This window comes from Limulus polyphemus, unplaced genomic scaffold, assembly GCF_000517525.1.
Source record: "Limulus polyphemus unplaced genomic scaffold, Limulus_polyphemus-2.1.2 Scaffold275, whole genome shotgun sequence".
Classification (NCBI taxonomy): Eukaryota; Metazoa; Arthropoda; class Merostomata; order Xiphosura; family Limulidae; genus Limulus; species Limulus polyphemus.
In genome coordinates this window covers 170094-193711 of record NW_013665885.1, presented here as the reverse complement: position 1 = coordinate 193711, position 23618 = coordinate 170094, and the positions used below count along the sequence as shown (strand labels likewise).

General features: G+C 34.4%; 1 protein-coding gene across 3 annotated transcripts in view; it reads left to right on the top strand.

Moving 5' to 3' along the window:
* The window catches only part of LOC106456961 (ralA-binding protein 1-like), a 194714-nt gene that overhangs the window by 64565 nt on the left and 106531 nt on the right, over nucleotides 1–23618 (top strand). For 2 of the 3 annotated variants that reach the window (XM_013916338.2, XM_022382755.1), the window contains exons 3-4: nucleotides 14475–14607; nucleotides 15479–15726. In XM_013916338.2, the coding sequence (XP_013771792.1) occupies nucleotides 14475–14607; nucleotides 15479–15726 (381 nt within the window). Of the gene's footprint in view, nucleotides 1–8207; nucleotides 8299–14474; nucleotides 14608–15478; nucleotides 15727–23618 lie in introns of all 3 variants that reach the window. The other variant, XM_022382754.1, reaches the window with a different exon arrangement.

The following is a 23618-nucleotide window of genomic DNA, read 5'->3' as shown; positions in this document are numbered from 1 at the left end:
TTCACGATGCCCCAAAGGATCAACGAACTCCACGAAGCGAAAGGAAGATCTATTAGATATTAATTAAATTAAAAATATATCAATTCATGTGAATATGAATGAAAAATTTCATTTTTTCTGAAAAGGTAGTGTCTATTTACTTGTGACCACGCTGTGTATATGCAACCAAGTTAGAGGAAATATGTTAAGTTAGTGAAAGTAAAAGGTGAAACACGAAGTTAGACTGTGTGTGAGTTTAGCCATAACAGGCAGTTTCTAAAGTGATTTTTACACCTTGTATTGTAGTAATAGAGATAAGAGGAGAATAATTTGTTATGTCAAAGGGTGTTCTGAAGTAGTTGAACCCATTTGTGTGAATTTTGGTAAAAAAAGAGACAATTTTTTAAAGGTCTGTATATTACTGTGATAATCAATAGTATAACAAAGTTTTGTACATACGTTTGACTTGTTTTGAATATATTATTTTATAACCAGAGGATTGTGTGCTGTCCATTTATTATTGAAATTTATCACGAACAAGTCAGAGACATCTACTGTAAAGAATCCCAGCCCATTCAGAGCTATTGCTAGTCATATTCACGACTTGAGACTGGGGTTTCACCATCACATGGACGACTGGCTTCTTGCAGTTCCTTCTCACAGGACTCTCAACAAGATACCCATTTCTTTCTAAAGGAGAAGTCAGTTCTCACCATCACTCAATACTTTTTCCATTTGGGGGTGTTTTTCCACTCCTACTCAACATGCCCGAGCTCTTTCTTCATTTGTGAGACCTGGAGTGCTTGGTTCCCAATTTCAAAACTTCTTTTCTCACTGCACATGAGGATTTCTCTCTTTTGGAGACTTGGGCTTCCATTGAAGCTTCATCTCTTGGATTTGTGCACACATGCATTGTCTTCAGTTGGTGTTGCATAATCAGTGGAATATTGGTCAGGGTCTCTTGGACTTCACCATCCACCTTCTTCTCACAATACAAGTCGACTTTGCCTGGCTCGACAACAATATCTCAGCTGGTGTTCCTCTGCCTCCTCCTCCTCTGGATTTTCATTTTTTTATAGACACATCTCTTACAGGGGGGTGGGGGAGTGTATTTGGATGCTGAAGAGATAATCATAGTTTGTAATCAAATTGTCTCTCCATTTCAATACCTTTAAGCTCTTGGCTGTTTGTTGGGCATTACATGATTTCCTGTCATTGGTCCGAAGGTACTTTGTGATGATACATTCCAACAATTTATCAGTTGTCATATACATGTACATTATTTGTCAAGGGGCAACCAGTTTCATTCCTTTTGTTTTTGAACACTTGATCTCCTTTACTGGCCCCCATCTTGACAAGTTTGACTTATTGCCTGTCACATCCTGGGCACTCTGAATTTTGTTGCCGATCATCTTCCTTGTCCCGACAATATTCTCCAAAAAGAGTGGTGTTCCAGTGGCTGTGCTCTCAGCTTTTGCTACACATTTCAATACCAAATTTACTTGGTCCTGGACCTCTGTTCCACGTCATTCAGCTTTTGTTGTGGTTCCCTTCAGTCAGGATTGGTCCAATCTTTATCTGTATGCTACCCTCCTATCTGTCTTCTTCCCTAAATACTATCACTTATTTAAATTATCTCTATGTTGGGTCCTTCTAGTCACTCCATTATGGCTGGTTCAACCATGGTTTCCACTCTTGAGCCTATTACAGTCATCTCCTCCCCTTCTGCTTCCTCTTTCCTAATTTCTTTTCCAGCAACCTCATTCCTCCCTTGTTCATTCCATGATATCCATGCTCCCTCTTCACACGTGGGTTTTGTCCCATCTCTTCCAAGGCACTCTGGACTCTCTTTGTGTGTAGTTTTCCTTATTTCCAACTCTTTTTATTCTTCCTCCTTACTTGTTTACAAGTGTAAATGGCATATTTTCTGCAATTGGTCCTTGCATCGTGGCTTTTACCCTTCCAAGCCTTTAATTTCCTACCTTTGTGACTTTTTCACTAGGCTCTTTGACAATGGTTTGTCCATTTCTACCATTATTGTGTGCTTTAAGATAGTGCTATCCAAAACTTTTCATTTTTCACATTTGCAGCTTGTCTTTTTTTTGCCTGTTCTTTCTCTCTTGTTTAGATCTGTTTGCTGTCCTTCCAGATTGGAATCTAATTGTTGTGCATCATGCTCTTGTTCTTTATACCATCTTTCCCTTAAGTCCTATTTTCTAATATTTTTTGTTTGCAGACAACAGAGATCAGACGTATATGCTATTGGTGTTTTCTGAAATCTTTACCACCATTCCTCTATTCTCATTTATGCTGATCTTGGTTTTTTCCCAAAATCATGTGTATGTTCAGTAGGTGAGGGAAACAGGATGCTCACATTTGTTTACATTCCATCCGTAGCTCATTTTTATTTTAGGTCTAATCCCGATCAAATTCTTTGTCCCCTGTGGACTATTCTTTGTCATGTTGCCTGCACTGCTCCTTTTCATGGTTCCTGTTCCTGACTATTTATCCATTAGAACTTCTTTTCTACTAGAGATATCTCTCCTATTACACTAACGGGTTATCTCTGTCAACTCATCCATTTCACTTATACTTTGTTGGATGGGAATTCTTGTTGCATATTCCAAGTTTTCTCATACCAGAATTGTCATCTCTCTCTTTCCCTGGCTGCACATTTTTCTCTTAGCAGAATCGTCATCTCTCTCTTTCTCTGGCTACTCAGTTTCTTTGTCTGTTGGAGGAGATCACGCAGGCTGGCATGTGGACTATGCCTCACACTTTCATTGTACATTACTTGCATGATCTGACCATATCTTTCTTGTCTGGATGTCATTTGCTGCCCATCACTATTATCCATACCCTGTACCAGCTTTGAATGGGTAAGTTCTTTTTTTATATATCTTACCTTAGCAGTGGCCTCTTTTTACACCACCAAATACTGCTCAGTGATCACTTCTTGTACTGTCTCTGGTAAAAAACCTTTCCAGCTGAAGTAGGACTGATCTGGGCATTTTCTCAGAATCTTCTCACCATGAAATCCTACCCCTGTTCTTTTCAAGTGGAACATAAGAGACCCTTGCAACTTACCAATGCCTAGCCACTGGATTGGTGGACCATGTCAAATTATCATTTATTGGGAGCTAACTGCTGGGGCTGAAACAAGGGGTGCCAGTCAGTGGGAAGTGAGAAGGTGGTGATGCTGTCGGTATAGCACAGGTAACCCATCATGTAACTATGCTTATAACATGCCACTTGTGCCTTCCTTTTGTGGCCTGAATTTGTATAGATGAGGTGAGCACACCATATGATACTGTGCCCTCCTCTAGCAGCTTGTAACTGTCCAGTAGAGTTGAGGCAAGCACATTACAAGATCTGTACCAGATCTGTACCCTCCTCCTGTAGCTTGAGACTGTCTAATAGAGTGGAGGTGAGCATGCATCACTATATTGTACACTCCTTCTGCAGTCATGTATGTTCAGTAGAGTTGAGGTGTGCATTTGCTATACACATGTGCCCTTCTTTTGCTGACTTCACCTGTACCGTTGAGTGAGGTGAGGATACACTAACAAACCCTGCCCTCCTCCTGCAGCTAATGTCTGTTGAGTTGAGGCATGTACACACATTTCATACTGTATGGCATGGTTTCTGTTCCTTCCTCCCCCATCAGGTGTCAGTCCAATAGTTTGATGGTACAGTTGAGGTGAGTACAAGGTATGGTCTGAACGTGCCTCAAACATACTACATATACTGGATCTCCAATCTCATGTATTTCAAGTACTCAGATGAACATGTTCTTATTCTGCCCATCCCTGCAACACATGGGGCTCCTTTTCTCTTCCTCCCTTTTTTCCTGGGTGAGCAGTGTACTCTGGAAGAGATGACATGCAGACTTCCACGGAGATTCCCCGAAAGCAGACCCTAAATTGGGCATTGATTTACATTAGAGCATGTAAATAAGTAACTCTAATAATTACAGTTCATATTTTGGTTAAAGGAGTTAAATTTGTATTATAACAGAAATGATCATTAAACAGAAAAGTGCAAAATAGTTGTTCAAGCATTAAATTTGCATTACAGCAGCCCTGAAAATGGTTCACTAACTGTTGTCAAGTGAATTGTCTCAGCCTTGAGGTTTGCACAAAGTTAAAGCTTTTCATCCAATCCCTTAGGCAGTGCTGTGTTTAGATACCCACAGACCCTACAGTTGAGAGGGCTGTATGCTTCACTTTACTTTGTCCCTTAACCCTTGGGGTTGTTGGGGCACCACTGATGACTTTGCAACCAGCTCTCTCCATCTTTTCCAGTTTTCCATCACCCTCTCAGAGTAGACGAACTCCAGGCTTGTCCACTCTTGGATGTTGTCTTCCCACCTATTCTTCTGTCTGCCTCCTCTTCTTTTTCTTCTCACGGTGCCTTGCAAGGTGGTCTTTGCTGAGCCAAATGACTGTGAGACATGACCATACCACTTCAGTTTGTGATTTTTGACAGTGGTCAAGAGATTTTCATATGGTCTGACAGCTTGTTGGATCTTGTTGCGGACGTCTTCATTGGTAACACTGTCTTTATATGAGATGCTCGAGATCTTTCTGTAGCAACTCATTTCCATGGCCTGTATTCTTCTTTATATATCTGCCGGGAGGGTCCATGTTTCACAAGAATACAGAAATATGGATATGACAAGGGAGTGCAACAACCTAATTTTGGAACTAAGAGTGATGTTGTTGTCATTCTATATTGGTTTCAACCTTGCCAGTGCTGATATTGTCTTTGCAATCGTGTAAAGTATCTCAGGTTTGGAACCCTCAACTGTGACAATTGATCCCAGGTATTTGAAACTTTATACTATTTCAAGTCTTTGTCCGTATATAATGATCTCAGTGCTGATGTCATTGGGGTTGTTGGTCATTAGTTTAGTCTTCTTGGCACTGATCTCCATGTAAGTTATTGATGTTTTGTCGATGCATTCCATTAAGCTGGCTAGTTCTTGAAGGGCTAGTGTGACCACTGAATTAATTATTTTTAATGTGTTTTCTCAACTTCTGTCTGTATCAACAGCTTTTTACAAATAAGCTTATGTTGTTTTTATATTTATGTAGAATTATACACGTACTTTTCTCAATGTTAACATATTATTACTTGTAAGCTTTCAGCCCTCTTACTAGAGCCTTCATTGGGTAACAATTTATTGAGCAACACAAATCTGTTTATCTGTGGAACACTGCTTTAAAACAGGTGTCTAGGCAACAATCATAATAATAAAGATTGTTTGTTGTTAATCATTTAAAAAAATTTCACATTGTGATGGATTTACAAAACAAATTTTATAAAATCAGTAGTTCAATATTTCTTTGGTATTATTGTTTTTTAAGTATTTCTTAAAATACTTTGATATCCACCTTATAAATCATTTTAATATTTGTGAAGAGATCTAATATCATTACAAGTTTTTAATTTATTACCATATAGTAAATGAGGAACTGTCAGTTTTATGTAGGATTGGACTGAATGTATTTTTACTGATTTATTATATTATCACACTGTGACAATAATGACAGACACTTTTTATAGTTTTAACACATGAAAACTAAGGACACTTTTGTTGTAATGAGGAATTAGTTTACTTAATAACTTGTGCACTAAATTCAGATATCCCAGTTCTTTATTAGAATGCTATACTCTTCTTTAATAACAATGATATTTGAAATATAGAATTAATTTATTAAGTAATAAATATCTTAGTTTCCCATAATAGTCCTATACTCTTTTCTCAATTGTGATTGGCCATGCAGCACATCTTGGTATACTAACAAAAATTGGTTAAAAGTTAGTAGCGTAAAAATATTCTCAAAATCCTTAGGCCATTTACTCATCAAAGTGAAATCACATGTTACGTGTGTTAATTTCACAATCATAAAGTGATAGTGTGCACAGAAAGCAACCATTAGCAATGGCAGAGCAAAGGAGTAAACAAGATAAGATGTTGAACATTTTGTAAAGTTGAATCTTTTGCAAAATAAAATTATCAGCTGTAAGGACACATTTTGGCTATTGGGAAGACCATGATAAGGAATATGTGTGTGTGTACATTGTGAAGCAGTGTTGAAATTTAGGGGTAAAACTATAAATATTTATAACTTCTCCATGGTGCTGCATTTAGGGAGATGCATCAAAGCATTGTGCTTAAAATTCCAGCAACAATGGCTTTAAGTAAATCACCATCTTCATCACAATCATCAAGTACCAGCAACATTAGTTACAGTGCTGTAAGTTCCACATCTGTACAACAATCACTGAAAAGACAGTCAGTTATATGGTTTCAGCAGCTAAAAAAAAAGAAAAGCGAAGTATCCTAAGTAGAAGATGAAGCAGAAAAAGGTAACAGAGGTATATTTGTAAACTACATAGATAAGGGTACGCAACCATTGTGAACTGTGGAAGAATCTGGCTTTGTACTGTTGCTTGAATCACTTGGTCTTAAATACCAAGTACCATCAAGGAAATAATTAAGTGGGAATCTTATCCCGAAACTGAACACCAGCATTCAAGAAATTGTTATAGACCAACTATCTAAGACAAGTGATGTCATCATGTAGACCTCTAGAGCAAATGACCAATATTTTGTTTTGACTCTTCATTTCACAAACCAACACTGGGTTTTGAAAAGCTATATTCTTCACAACTGTGAACTTCTACCACCTCACACTACTGAAGTTATAGCTCTGGCTATTACTCAGTGTCTAGAAAGTTGGAATATCTTTAAGAAGGTTGAAATAATTGTATCAGCTGACACTTTGTGTGAAAGTTGTTAATAACATGTATCGAAAATTAATACAATGTGTTGACCATACCTTGAACTTAGTTATCAAGAAAGGACTAAATACAGGAAAGGACCAAGTGTTTTATGTTGTTCTAAGTTAGCTGAGCATTTTCATCAAAGTGCTGTTGCCATATATTGTCTGGTAAACAAGCATAAACAACTTGGTTTACCAGGACACAAGCTGTTTCTCCATAGCGAGACTAGGTGGAACAGCATTTATGCTATGTTGAAGAGAACTGTAGAACAACAACAACCCATGTGTGCAACACTAATGGAATTAGATAAACCAGAGTTAATGCCAGTATTATAAATAAGTAATGTGGAAAAGATGGTTGAAATTTTGAGCCATTTTTGAGAAATTACTCAAAATTCAGCAGTGGATCTTATGTCACTGTATCAAGTTTGTTACCTACACTGCATCAGTTAAACATCTTCCTAGAACCAACCAAAAGTGACTCAGGAGTGATAGCACAGATTAAACAAACAGTGCTTGAGGATCTAGAAAATAGAGTACATCAGCTTCCACTGTTGAAATTCTGATGAAAGCATGCTTTCTGAATGCTTAAAGATATGTCATTTTTGAAGGAGGATGAGAAGAGAAAAGTATCTAATATAATAACAGATGAAGTTATTTGACACCAAATTCTCAGCTGTTCAGGGGAAAGGAACAGAATCAGTCCATTAGGAAAGGGACACCTTTATGTAGTTTCAGTGTCCAGGAAATTCAACAACTACCAAAGAAGAAAAAGACCACTACTAGTTTAAAGATGTTGAAATCTGTTTACAGGATTAAAAACATGTCCACAGTAATCTCTCAAAATAATTGTTGAAGAGCAAGTGAATAGGTATGTGGTCACTCTCTCTCTACATCTATAAGGTGACCCACTGAGATTCTGGGCAGATAATACCATTTTATATCCACTACTCAGTAGACTTGCAGTTAAGTATCTGCCAATTCCAGCAACTAGCAGCCCTACCAAATGGTTGTTTAATGCTCCAGGTTATATTTTGAATGCCAGGCATGTCCCATTGGAACCAGAGAATGTTAACCTTCCTTAACTGCAATATTTAACATTATTCACTATTCACTTTTTTGTGAGAAATAATCACTAAAACTTTTAACAAACTGATGTTAAGTTATTTTGTTAAGTGAGAATTTATAAATTATGATATTTAAGTTATATTTCTACTTTATATTTCAAGTGCTTCCATTAGTTTTTCTACAGACCTTGGGTCTTGGTTGAAACCTTGTTATGGTATCACAACAAATGGTTTGATCATTTACTGATGAAAAACAGGTATAAAGAAAGTTTAAATATGATTGGATACTATGGATAGAGCAAGAATTAGACTATCACATAATAGTAGAGTAAATATATGGATTTAATATTTGTATATTTTTTTCTTTCAGTTATTTTTGTTTATGAACTGGGAAGTATTTGTGTGTTTGAAAGATACAGAAATTTTATCTAATAAGAAGGTGTCAGATAACTTGAGATAAGGTAAGCTTATAAACTTTACAGGATTGAATGGGTAATAAAGAAAACTTTATTATATGTTGATCACTCTAACAAATGTACAATATTTGGAGAAGCTTTGTGATCACCAGGTAGAAGTAGTTTACTTAAACACAGATGTATACATAATGTGAAACAAAGAAGTCACATGGCTGGAGATTTATTACGTTTTAATAGAGCCATCTTGTTGATGTATGGTTCTTTGTTTAAAATTATTGCATTTTTCCTTTTTGGCAGATATACTGTGAGTTTTTTTTTTATGTTTACTAAATAAGGTTAGTTAAGTTTATTGTTTGGCGACATGGCGAGTATGGTATGTGGGTGCAAAATATTCTGATGACTGAAGTCTTTATTGAGTATTATTCTTATATTTATGCTATTTAAACAATGTATCATCATTTTTTGATAGATTGTTTAGGCAGAGTATTCGTGATGAAACTTTCTAGAATGGATGGCAATTACCTGTTGTAGGGACACAATTGTAGAAGACGACTTTTGAGACGTCGTCATCTACACTTGTGTCTCTACAACAGGCACTTGTCATCCATTCTACAAAGTTTCATCAATGTATCATCATGATTTAGTAAAAAAATATTAATGGTGATAGTAAAAGTTAAATATATCTCTATCATCTTATTTATTGTAGAATAATGTGGGATAACTACATATTTTAAAAAGAAACATAATAGTAACTGTGTAGTGGTGATGTTTAGCCGACATTAGTGATTAATTTGCCAAGTATTATGTTTGTGTGAAAAAAAATTGAATATAAATAGAATACTATCCGAATAACTAATGAAAATAACACATGGGCACTTATTTTTTTCTTTTAGTTGTAAGGATATTCCATTGTGGGCCTGCATGTACAACTTGATTATAATTGATTAATGAGTATGTCGACTTACTTATTAGCAAATTCCACTAATAGCCCAGCTCTAGCCACTTTCAAGGTCAGTTGCAATTACTGTTGTTCTTTAAGTTAAACCTCATAAACATTTGGAGCATGACCTCTTTAGTTGTGTCTAGTCTTATCTCCATTCCCCAGAACTGGCGTGAGTGGTGGTTTACCTCAGTTTGTCTGATATACCACGATATCTGTTAGTGTTGTGGCTTCTTCTGTAACAGCCAGGAATTCTGTTTCTTGCTCTTGTATACGAAAAATCATATACACTAGCCCTAAGAAACCTGGATTGACCTTGCACTTTTTGATGCAGGTTGTTCTAAGCCCTACTCCAGTTTAGGGGCCAGGTATGACATGGTTTGTAGTTTCTCAGAGCTGAAGCAAAAGTATTCACTACTTTCTGTTGGCTTCCTTGTACTTGTTGCATTGTTGGTCAAAAGTAGAACTGGGCAGTAGTTGTAGTTGCTAATGGATAAATCGATGGGCTCAATAATCATTACATTTGATTAATCGATTAATATACTATGCCTCCTACCACTTGTTGAAAAAAAAAAACAACAACAACACAATTATGTGCTTATTGTCTTAACTCTTTGAACTGATATATGATTGTAACATGGTATTAATTTTCCTATTTTCTTTGACATTTTTTGTTTTTTTTTTAAAGTAATTTTTGAATTAGGCTTGGTTTCATATTATAGGCCTTGTATGAAGGTCACAATATTGACATTTGTGAAAAAACATATTTTTTGTCAAAAAATAAGTTTCCCACAAGTTTCATTGACATTTCCTGCTTGGCGGATGAATCACTAATGTCGACTATGTACTACTACGTGATCGTCATTGTTTATTTCTCAAATATGCAGTAATTCCACACTGATCTTCTGCAAATAAAATAAGTTGATAACTAAATAATAAAACTTTTTTACTCCCACAACGAGAGTAATGATATATTTATTTAAAATATGTGAGATAGCAAATTCTATTTTTTTTTTATGAATATGATTATGTTTATCATTCATTTGTTATTTCCCTCTGTTATTTAGTTTATCTATGAATTTTCAGTTGCATTAAAATGCTAACTTACCTTCTAGCTAATCATTTGTATTTTGAATAAATATGTATGTATGATGAAACTGACACCAGCTTCCCTAGTGGTGAAGTAAAAATACTATTGTTGCATCTCTAGTCGTTAGTTAATTTTCCGTAAAATTTCTTTCCGAAGAAACTTTAGCGATACAAGTCCTTTCTTAAATAAAACTAGTTTATTCTTTCTCAATACAACTTTGCAATACACTTAATTTCCACAGCCACGCTATAACTTAAACAAACGCTATAATTCACAATGAACGAACGATTCATGCACTTGACTCAATTGTCGTCTCTATCTCTGTCTATAATTCAATTCTCTTGTTGCCGTCACTTCTTGGTGGTCTTATATACAGAATACCGCACATCTAGTAAACACTCGAGGCTTCACGAAGGGACATGAATTTAGTCATGCCTGCTCATTAATATTAAAAAAAACTAAAAATTAGTGAAAATGTAAGAAATGAACAAGATATATAAAAAAATAGAACAGCTAATATCTAATAAGAAACATAACTTATGTACATAGCTAACATGCATTAGGTTTCTGTTGAAATAAGAGGAACTGAAACATATTTTGATCTTATTTACTGATATATATTTGAGTGTGAGTGGCAGTTAGTGATTATTAGCATGATAAAAAATTTACTTAGATTAACATGATTTAGTTCGTATAAAAGAAGTAAATGCAAATTCACAAAGTTGTTTATCATAAATTTTCAAAAAAGTGAAGTGTTGCTTATGAAAGAAATTTTGTGTTGAATAAACTTACAGGTGTTATGAAGCAACTTGCTGATTAAAATCACTAAATAAATTAGTGTTTTTGCTATGTATTCATTAAAAAGTTCAGTTGAAAAAATAGCCAAATTATTAATGAGGCATTTGTAAACGTACCACTTTCACTTTTGCTTTTCAAGTATTCGTGTTTTCGGAGTGCTTACAAACTGTTCAAGTTACACACTAGTCAAAGAGTGTGTCCCACTTTAATATTTTTGTGCTTTTTCATGAATGATACTTTTTGGAGATCTAGTTTTAATTTTGTATTTACTTTCACTAGTACTATCACTTTCATTAAGTTAATATAAATGCCTGGAGACTATGTTCTCCTTGCTTTCACCTATGGGGTGACAGTAATGTTGGTAGCACCTTCACTGTGAGATAATGTTATATTCTTTCATTCTTCATTAAGAATTCCTTCTGATATGATCTCTCACAGTAAGAGAGAAGTGATGTTTTTCATCTTCATGCATTCATCTTTGACTTGTGTTATAATTAAATAAAGATTATCGTTCACTTTGTTGTACATTGTGTTTATTTTTTTCTTCTACTCATTCAAGACAAAAATTCAGTTTGAACTGTGCATAACCTCTTTTTTGCTGTATCTCTCATTATTGTGGTACTGCTCTTATCTGTAAGGTAAATAGTGTACCCAACAAAATCACAGAGGGATATTTGATTCAAATTACTAAGCAAGTTTGTAATGATCATACATGAATTAAGAAACTTGAGGAACAAACAACTGCTGTAGTTAACTGGGAAAAAGAGAGAAATGTGTTTATTATATACAGTACTTAATACCTTAAGTTTTTTCTCATAACTGCTAGAGGAGTTTGCTTTATTTTGCTGTGTTGAATTACATCCCAAATTTATGTTGTAGTTCTGTTATTGTGTTAGTGTTGTGTACAATTTGCAGCTTTCGTGACTGATCTGAAAATTAAAGTTTTGTTTCATATTCAATTGGTGATATGCAGCTAGTCCTCTGTATATGCATTAGTGCTGTTAAGAGATTTACACTCCACTTGGCCTGATATTTTTCTCTAACTTTTAACTTGTGTATTTCACTGTGGTTTATATGATGTTATATGTGATTGTGTATGTTGCTTGTTCTTGTTAATTTGTTCAATTTGCATTCAGTTAATGACAGAGCATAAAACAATAAAACTGGAAGTGAAAAGGTAAACTTACAAGTAAACATAATTCTTTGTTTGGATTGATGGTATACATTCAATTATAAGTATTGAAGCATTGTTTGGATTGGTGGTATACATTCAATTGTAAGTATTGAAGCCTTGTTTGGATTGGTGGTATGCATTCAATTATAAGTGTTGAAGTAAACCTAAACATTAATATAAATGTGATCAGATAGCATGTCTTTTATAACAAAAATTAAGAACAAATGTTACCACTTTCACATTACTTTTGTAACTTAATGAAATGGTAATTTTATTGGTTATTAATATTTTTTTATGTTTAATTTATTCATGGAAGGGTTATTTAGTTACTTTTTTATGTATGTTGTAAGAATTTGTCTGTGAAACATACATGTACAGTATATGCAATTGTACATGTTGCTGTAGTATGGTAAATAAATACTTGGTAGCAAATGTCAGTAGTGTGACTGTTAACTTTACTTATAACTTTATATTTAAGTATGTGGTATATTCAGTTAAGATTAAATTAACTGTTGAGCAATGGTATAAGTTCACTTAATAAAAGGTAATTCCATCAAAATACCTATTACTAAGTAATGCTATATCTTCTAGTAACTGAGTCATGAGCATGAATGAACAAAAGAGACTGGACACAAAGGGATACACTAAATATACAGTCTTTACTGTCATCAGACTTAACACAAACACATTGTATGTACTTACCTTACTGACTCATAGGACGATTGATTTTGCGGGAATCTTCTATCTTCAACTGACCAGGCTGAATTTATGTACCCCAAACAAGTCATTCTTATTAAAACATAGATGAGGCTATAACCTTGAGATATTCCATGAACTACCATTGTAGACAGTGTTGTTTGTATTATTGCACAATGCTCAAAATTACAACAATGTTACCCATGAATAAAACAGGTATTATCTACTCAAGAATAAATGAAGGAACAATGGCAGCTAGAATGAGGTGAATTTAACAGATTTCTCAACCACATATTATGTAAAACCTGCACATATACAAAATGAATTATAAATTCAGAATAAATACTGTAAGAATACAAGAAGATAGAAAAACATAATATTGTCCTACAGAGCAAGTATATGACTTTAGTAAAATATAAATTTAATATTTCACATGTACCAGATATTGGAAAAGCATTAATTATATCATTACGATTAGCTTGAATATTTTGTGTGAATTTCTGTATATGTGTGTGTTTTCCAATAGTTGTTAACTAGTATAATACCTAATTAAAGCCAGAGTACTGATGAGTTAGACCACCAGTTAAAGGCACAAGCATCTCTTAGCTGTAAGGGACTGTATTTATTGTTTTGGGAAATAGTCATGTTTATTCAGTAATCTAAGTAAAAAAAGTGAATGTTTGTATTGTTTTGAGAGTGATTAAAGGATTTATTTACGTGGTGCTTCTTACATTGATGAAAGAATACTATAAAGGATATTCAGTTGTAAAGAAAATCCCAATCTGAAGAAGTAGATGTTAATCTTCATCTTTAAAAGTATGTGTACATAAAAGCCTAGGTTCTGCAGCAGGATTTTTATGCTTAGTCAGTGGATGTTTTGTATGCTTATATGTCATGTGTTTGTAAATATTTTATATTGGATTTGCAAATATATAGTAATACATTTCTCAGAGAAAAAGTGTTTGAGGGGAACAGTCTTCTTTTAGTTGCTTGAAGCTATGCATGCAGTTAAGTTGTAAAGAACCAATTTTTACAGGAATGTTATTTGGGTCAAATATGACAACAGCTTTCAGACTAAGTAATCATTTCCTTCATCATTAAACAGTTTTTATTGTTTGTTTAACCTTTACATTTATGTAACTTATTCCAGTCTGCTATGCTACATGAATACTAAAATATGTTAAACACCTGGTAGACATGGGGTAATATTTTATAACTTTTTCAAAAAAAATTGAACTTGTTTGCTGAGGTATTTTCTTTTTGTCAGTGTTTTTTTTTTTCAAAATATACTACAATCCTCATAGGCAGTTTAAAGCCAAATTTTCTTGGTTTACTTATATTACAAGTTATATACATGTATAATCAATTAATTAGTAAACAAGTGGAGATACAAAACAATAATGTTTGAACATAGAAAAGTTGTTAGCATAACCTAAGAAAAAAGGCTTGTTTTTGCACAGTGTTTATTTTTTCATGGTGTTTTTTGAATGTTTAATGTATTGACACCAACTTTTCCCTTGCAGCCAGTGATGATGAAAAGTTTTCCAAGAAAGACTTAATTATTGGAAAGAGAAAGGACAAGAAGGACAGTAAGAAAGAAAAAGGGTACATAGCATTTGAGGGTGAAAGCTCAGATAGTGAAATGGATGAATCACGGTAGGGAACTTCTTATAATTGAAAATGTTTGTAAAATTATTAATTGGATTTTTTTAAATATAATACTGAAGACTAAGAAGACTAGCTTGTTGAAAGTGGGAACAAATTTTGTCAGGTTTTGTAAGGTCAGATTCTTTACAGTAGGTGTATGTGACTTGTTGGTGATAAATGTTAACAATAAACAAAAGCACACAGTTCACTTGTTTTAAAGTAATATATTAAAACAAGTCAAAGGTATGTACAGAACTTTGCTACACTGTTAGTTATCACATTTGTATCCAGAGCTTTAAATAATTGTCTCTCTTTTTTTTTCATCACCATCCATACTGGCTGGTTCAGTTACTTTAGAACACAATTGACAAGACAAATTATTCTTATCTACTCTTATTACAATGCAGTCTGTGATAATTTCACTTTAACATTCACTACTATACATGCTTTATCACCAAATTCATGACCTCACAGTCTAGTACTAGAACTAAATAATGTTTTTTAACATGTGTTTATATCTCGACAGAAATCTAGAACATTCCATGCAGTAGCAGATATCTTGATACAATAATACTCCATTAAACCAATGAGAAACTCGGAAAGCTCTAGCAACATTATGCAATATTTTCACTTTTAAACAATTACTAATTCATAACAATTGAACAACACAATGTATGATTCATAAGCAAACTTACCATAAAATATCACTTCTAAAAACAACTAAGTATGATACTTGTGCCATATAAACTACCTAAATCATGATGCTCGCATTAGCTTTGTTTCTCAGTTAAATTTATCACATATTTTGGATCTTATATTTATATAGTTTTTGTTATATGGGTATGCTGCATAATTAAAATAAATAGTTCAAAAATTCAAGGAGTCCAGGCAAAGGAAAGAAGTCTAAAGCTACATTTTTTAAGAGGGATAAAACTGCCAAAGGAAAAGATAAAGAAGTAAAAGAAGCCAAAAAAGAGGAAGAAAGGGAAAGCAAGAAAGAAAAGGATGTTAAAGAAAGCACAAAGAAAGACAAAGAAACAAAAGATTCTAAAAAAAAGAAAGAAAGTAAGGTGAAACTTGGGAAATCCAAAGATAAAAAAAAAAAATATTCAGACAGTGAAATAAGAGGTGAGTTTTCTACTAATTTTCCAAGTATGTTTTAACTATAGGACACATTTTGTGGAATTACTTAATATGTATATACCATTAGTTATTTGATTTTTCTTCAAAATTATTATATCCTTTTAGACTTTGCTTCCATAAAGTTTAAGGATTGCTAAAATAAATCTGTAAAGTAGTGTACATCAAGAGTTAAAGAGGGAAAATCAGTTATGTGTATGTATTATACATGTATTTTTAGAACAATGCTGATTTTTTTTTCTTGAAAACATTTTCTGAAGAAATATCATTAAGATCATTTTAAAGCTTTAGTAAAATATCAATAGCCCTCATTAACACAAGTAATTTTTTTTTTCATCTAAAAGATTTCTGAGGAATATGATTAAGGTAGTTTTAGAGCTCTAGCACAAATACTTTTTCTGTGTTGTAGTTAGTTGAATTCTTCTAAGATATGTTATTACACATTGTACTGGAAGTATTTAATACTTGTGCGGAAATGAATATTACCCTGAGAATACCACAACAGGAAGCAGAGCTTATGTAAGTTCTTCTGATGTATACTCAATAAGTGATATGGAAGGTTGGAGAGTGGAGAAATTATAGGTTAGTTGACACATGCAACTCAACAAAAAATAAAAGAGGCTATCATTATTTAAAGAGGAATTCATTATAATCCAAAAAATTTAAATTAAATTAAATTAGAGTCTGCATTCCTTGAGCTTTTGGAATTATTTCCACTACACAACATCAAACAAGACTTTACATGTCCTTTTTAGTATTTCATAAGGGTAAAAATCTTTATACTTTCAAGATTCCTTTCCTTGCCCTTTCACAGTTTTTATATTATTTGCAAATGACTTTTGGAAGTTGAATTCTTCAGTCCAAGTCCTTTCCTATTTTGTTTCAGTTCCTCTATTTCCATCAGATTTATCCAAGACTTGAATTTGTACCTTCCTCATTATTTGGGTGATATATGCTTTTGACTCATCCCCTCATATGCTTATTAATTCATCACCTAATGGATAGTCAATGTTTTTGCTTATCTAATTTTTCTGAGTGCCCTTTAAATACTTATTTGTGTTTAACTTACTTTAGTGTTCTGATATTCTTTTGTATTGGTCTGCTGCAACTACTTTCTCAGACTTCAGTTGTCTTGGAGTATGTTGTTTTGTAATTTATATCTTCTTCAGCTTGATTGGATATCTCATTGCAGTGGTTCCGTTTTTGAGAGAACATTCCTTTCAATATTTTAAACTCTTCAATCGAATCATGCATCGCTATGCTGAAAATTTGGTTATGTGAAAGGCTCTTCTAGGTTTTCAGGAATCAAACAAAAAGTATTTTATGATGGCTTACTCCAACAACAACAATTACAGTTACATACATAAGTATAATGGGAATCCTCTTTCAGAAGGTTATGAATCTTTTATTCATAACCTACAGTCTGTCTGTGCATTTTCGGAACTTTTTGAGATACTTGTGTGCCACACATCCTTTGAATTGATGAATTAGCATATAGCCTTGGTTTTACATACATTATCTAGAGAGCCTTTGGAACTTTAGTCATTTGTGCTTTGAAATTACTCTTTTTTAAAACTTTTTTACTACTTCTTCACTCAAGTCAGATATTTATGCTATGAGTGCTAACAATATTTACATATTTTCTTCCTTTATTCAAATTTATGTTTTAATCAATTTCTGGATATCTGTTGTGGCATTAGCCTTGTTGGAGAGCATATTTCATATCTTTTCCCTTATATAATTCAGATCAGGGTAATATTGTACATATTTTAAGGAGCTCGTATGATAGGCATTTATCTATAGGAATTAAATGATGTATGGTAACTACTGGAGATGTCTCTTCATATTATTTCTCTGATTATTGGTATTTTCCAGCAGAGGATTGAGTTTATTCTTGCTCACTTCTTTCATGCATATGCTCTTAGGTATGGGACTAGACTTTGGAATAATTGTTATTTTATCAAGTTGCTCACTTTTTACACTAAGTTTTACAAAATCTAAGTGTCCCAAAAGCAATATGTGCCTCTTCTCCCTTCTAGTTTGATATCCACTTCAATGTGGATTTAGCATAGAGCTTTGTTTGAAGTAAGTGTTAGAACTTACTTTTTAGTTAGTTTGTTTATATATAGTAAGTAAATATATGGGTGTGTTGGGCTAAGGATTTTTCTACAGTAGGTGTCTGTGGCTTGTTTGCGGTAAATTCAAAAAAATAAATGAACAGCATGCACTCCACTTGTTTTCAAAATAATATATATATATTTGGAACAAGTTAAATGTATGTACAAAAACTCCTTACACTATGGAGGTCATAGTTATATCTTAAACACTATATAGTTCTCTTCTTCTTGTCAAAAGTTCACTTAGGCCTATTCAATTGCTTTAGAATTCAGTTGACAAGCTAAACTATTTTTCTCTATTTCTATTGCTAGACTATTCATGTATAGTTCACTTACATTTTCATTGAATTACTGTGGTTGTATCCTGTATTTCAAAAATTGTCTACTCCTTTTTTTGTATTTCCACTAATCGTCTGCCTTATGTTAAAGTCCACTCAGGCTGGTTCAATTATTTTAGAACACCCTTTGACGAGACAACTTATTTTCTTTATCTCTTACAAAATTGTTAATCTCATCTGACATATCAACCGTTAGGTCTTTCACACCCAAAACGATTAACTTTGCATTTAACTTTTTTCTGACCAAACTTCTCCTTCCTGGGACTTTACTCTCTTCTGCTCTATTTTCTCATCTGCTTGTTATCATTGTATACATCTATCACTTAGAAATCTCTATAGTCTTGACACCAATTGATTGTTAATCTCACTCTAACATATCAACCATTAGGCCTTTCACTCCCACGACAATTACATTTGCATTTAACTTTTCTCTTACCAAACTTCTCCTTCCCGTGACTTTACTCTCTTATACTCTATTTTCTCATCTGCTCATCAGCTATTTATATACCAACGCTTAACCTTCTAGAAATCTCTATAGTCTCGACACCAATTGATTGCATGCAATGCTCGATATCCTCGACATCATTGAATTACAAACACAAAATAAATTAATTAATAATACCTAAACTAAACAGTCTTTTATATCTGACAGTAAGGTAACAATATTACTACCATTTTACATTTATTATTAACATAAAAGTTAAGTAATTTTAACCTCAATTCTTAAACACATGAAAATTGTGGAAGAAAATGTGTTCAGTTAAGACTTAATGACTGTGAGGTATAGTACAAGACAATACTATGTGCCTGCTACTCTCCTTAGTTAAGATGTAGTTTTTCAGAGTTGTCAGTTTGGATAGCAAGAGTTGCTCAAGTAATACTGTAACTTTTCCTTTTTAGAGAGCATGCAAGATATGTGTTTGCTATTTGGTAATTAACCAACTTTCTTGCAGGAAAAATAGCATGTGACATTCAAAAATAGAAACTATCTTTCCTGTTGGTGAATCAGTTAAGAGTCAGGGGCAGATGCACCCTAGAACTTAGTTCTCAGTAGACACAGATCTTGAATGTAAGGTGCATTTTATGTGCATACTTGACTTTGTTATTTTATTTTATTTTTGCATTTAAAACCAGATTTGCCCATGTAAAACAGAATTAGATGATTTACTGTCAAATATAGCTTTTACACTTTTTTTTAACTATTAGATCTTTCATTTACTTTTAAGCTAACTTTCAACTGAACATAACTTTAGACCTTTTTTACTTCAGTACAGTGAAACTAATAAGTGTTGTATTTAGTAGTGTTAAACTACAAATTTGGGTTTGCTATTAATTATATGAAGTTATGTTTACTTTGTTTGAGTGAAGATAACATAAGTTTAACTTCTTGCAAGGTTTTAATTAATTTTTTGTGTGTAAAATTTGCTTAAAACATGTGTGGTTCTGTTTCACTGTGTAGCCTTAACTTTTAGTTATCACTTAACGATAACTGGGGGTTTCACTTTTAGTTTAAAGTGTTAATTTAACTTAAAATGGGAAGCACACTGAACTGTAGGAAAATTTATTGAAGATTTTTTAACACATTTCTTATTAGTTCCCCATGCACTCCTCTAAACACTTGTCCTTGTTTTGTTTTTGTTATTTTATTTTTTGTGAATAAGCATTTCTTCCTTGTATTTCTGTTGATGTTGAAACAGTCTTTATAATAGATGATCCCATCTGTAAGTTGGAGGGATCATTATACTCCATGGTGTTGGAACCTTCAAACCATCTGTTAGTAGGCATAACTAACTTTTCTGCAGGAAAACCATTTTACCAGGAATACCACAGAGTAGTAAGGTAGGGGAAGTTTTGGTGGGTTTTGGAGTACTGAATTTTCTCTGAGAAGGTTTATGAGCCATGCCTTTGAATGCTCTAGCAAGTACAATGGTTGATCTGTATGGGAATGGTATTATTTACAAGGAGAGTGGTTATGACTTGGATGGGGATATGTCTGGTTCCTGGGCTGAAAGTTTTGCAGGAAGGATGGTCAGATCAGGGGAGGAAGTCATCTCCTGGATCTAGGGCTATTGCTGATGCTGCCAAGATCTATGTCAAACATTAACCAACAGTCAATAAGCTCAGACAACAGGAAAGCCCAAGCAATTGAGGATCATCAAGGTGGTTTCGAAAAAATACCAAGGCACTCCCAACCAAGGAAACACAGCCTCAACTCTGGTTGAGACTGCCTACAGGAGAGAGGCTTGAAATACACATGGTAGACAAACTCTACCAGCACAAATTCTTTTGCCAGCATGTGAAATGGCAAGTATTGGTAAAGATACCAGTGATGATCAATGGTATTGTGGGGTATCACTCCATGACAAAAGGCAGGGCCGTTGAGAGTGGAGACAGGCCCTGGGGCTGGGATCACCCTAGGCCCCCAGAGGGATCCAGGAGCTGAGCCCCTGATGGGAGACCAAGAGGGAAGCTCTAGACTTTTAGTAATTTTAGCAATATTTTAAGTCTTAATACCACTAAGTTATGCCTTAAAGTCCCGATTTCCTTTGTGAAATTTTCCGTGGACAAAGGCCTTTAACAATCAATAATATCATTTTGAGAAAAGAAAAAACATAAACATCTGTTCATTTAATCGGATAATTTATTGAAAGCTTAAACACATTGTCAAGAATTACTTTAATGAGTTCACTAATGCAGAATTGTGATAACTAAACGAAACATATTTTACGTGCCTTTTTTAAAACAAATGTTTTTATTATTTCACTGAAGTCAATTCTCCCCACAAATTCGCTCTCAATACTAAGGATGGCTAGGTCATTCAGTCTCTCCTGTGCCATCGTGCTCCTCAAGAAGCTCTTGATGAGTTTTAGTTTGCTGAAAGATCTCTCAGGAGATGCTACTGTAACTGGCAATGTGCAGAATAATCGCAGTGCAATACATACATTTGGAAAAATGCCATCTAACTTGTACCTTTTTATTGTTTTTAAAAGTTGATATGGCCTAATATCTTCACCAAAGTTTGATGCATGTATTGTCTTAAGGTGCCCCATTTCTTCTTGCATGGATTCTGAGAGATCGTTTGGGTATTTGTCCACTAATCTTGCACATGCAAGTTTGAGTTCCTCTTCTGTCATACTTTGATATTGCCACAGAACGCAGAACAATCTATTAATTGTGTCTGCAGTGAATCAATGACAACAAAAATTTGATTTCAGATTCAGGCTCATCAGAGCCATCACAAGGATTTTCTAGGACGTTCTCCCCTTGTTCGTCATCCTCCTCAACGAAAATAAGTCTTGCTCTTTTTTTAACTTTCCATTTTGATGGGAGTTGGGGTTCAATTTCGATTTCCTCAGCAACCAGTTTTATTTCATTTGAAATCTGTGGCCATTTCCCACATAGATCTTCAAGATCGGTCAAGAGTGACTCTAGATTTGAGACCTCTCCATCCACTATAGCATCTCTTGCCTGGATGATCTGATTTCTCCTGTCGATCTGTACGAGAATCTTCAGCCACATCGATGACATAAGGATGCAAATGAAGGTTGACACGTATTTGATTACACCATTGACTTCATTAATGGTTTTGGTATGAGGTTGAGAGACAGAAGTTTCTTTAGAGCGAGTTGTATTTCAGCAAGATGAGTTGCAAATGGTCTCGCACTTGCCACTCGGTCTATCCAACAAGAACCTGACAAAGAGTGGATGGATTCGCCCACATGCTCCTTGAGAATAGCCCAGTGCTGAGGACTGTAAGAAAACATATTTTAAACTGTTTGCATTACTCCAAAAAAAATGTAAATTCCTCTGTGCAACATGATGCAGAATCTACTCCACATAAGTTTAGTGAATGGCAGGCACATGGAGAATAAATACACAGTGGATTAACAGCAAGTATGTGCTGTTGGATACCATTGTACTTGCCAGGCATGTTGGGAGCATTATCATAACCCTGTCCACGACAATCTTTAATAGGTATCCCAAAATGTTTGAGTGTTTCCTTAAACTGGCTTGCTAATTCAGGCCCCGTCTTCTTACAACAATCAACAAAGGTTAAAAATCGTTTTTGAACTGCAAATTCAGTATCATCCTTGGCCAAATAACGAATGATGAACGTTGTCTGCTCCACATGGCTAGAGTTTGGTGTTGCATCAACCATGATTAAATAATATTTTGCGAACATAATCTGCACAGTTACTGATGAATTCAATTTGAGATGATCCTGAGAGATAGTGAATTTGAAGCCATTCACCTTTTTCTTGTGAAGCTCGTATCTTTGCAACATATTCAACTAGAACTGAATCGTACTTGGTCAGGAGTTCAATGATCCCCAAGAAGTGCCCATTATGAATGCTGCCAATTCACTGGGATGAGCCACAGAAAGCAAGTCCTCTCTGTCCAAGAAAAATTACTACATCAATTATCCTCGTAAGTATATTTCGCCATTTCTCAGTCTCGATCATGATTACTTTGTGAAACATTACATCAAACCCAGTATCACTTTCTATCTTCCTCTCCAACTCACACCATGCTAGATAACAGTCTTTGTGTGTTGTACTGTTTTCATGTTGAGGCAACCTGTCAAACAGTTTGACAGCTTTTTCCATTTCTGTTCTGTACCCCAGCCTTGTTTGGATGCTATGATCGACTGTGACTTTTGCAGTTGTGAGCCTACTGTGTGAGAGAAAAGCCTGCAAGGCAGGCAATACAAGGACTGTTTTCCAGGACTGAATACAAGCCATCGTCCGCTCTCACTTTTGCCATTTGGTGTTCTAACTTTGAGAACAGACATTGGAAATTGTTGTCCAGTAAAATCATTAGGGAAATCTTTTGGGTGTGGCAGAGGCCCTTTTCAAATCGTGACTTCTATATATTCTTTAGTTGGGATGTCTGATGGGCAAAGTCCAATATCATATGTTTTAGGCTTGTTTTCTGTTGACTGCTGGCTCTTATGGCCTTCTTGGGTCATCTCTGCACATGCTTCTGTCTGTGTTTCTAGGCTTTCTGGCCTAGCTGGCAGTTCATGTTGATCTTCTATGTCAAGCCTACAGTTATGATCATAATCTCTAGCGGTGCTGGTATTAACTGCGCCTGCTGAGGTAGGCCTATGTACTGGATCTGTATGCTGCTGATTGTGCTGGAAGCCAACCTCAAATAACATCCGACAATCTCTAATCACTTCCTTCTCCCTTTCTTGCCGAGCCTCCCGTTCACACCTCTTTTGTGTGCTGGATTTGTGCTGGTAAGATGACATGACGGAAATTCTGGAAGGAATGAAAAAAATTTAACATCTTAGACCAAAAACCCACCTAATATTTCAGTGGGTTTTTGGTTGGATTTTTGACAAAATTTGTGGGACAAAAAAGCTCCACATTTCTAAATTTTTACTCCTCCTGTTCATGATTTCTGACTACCTGTGAGAGTG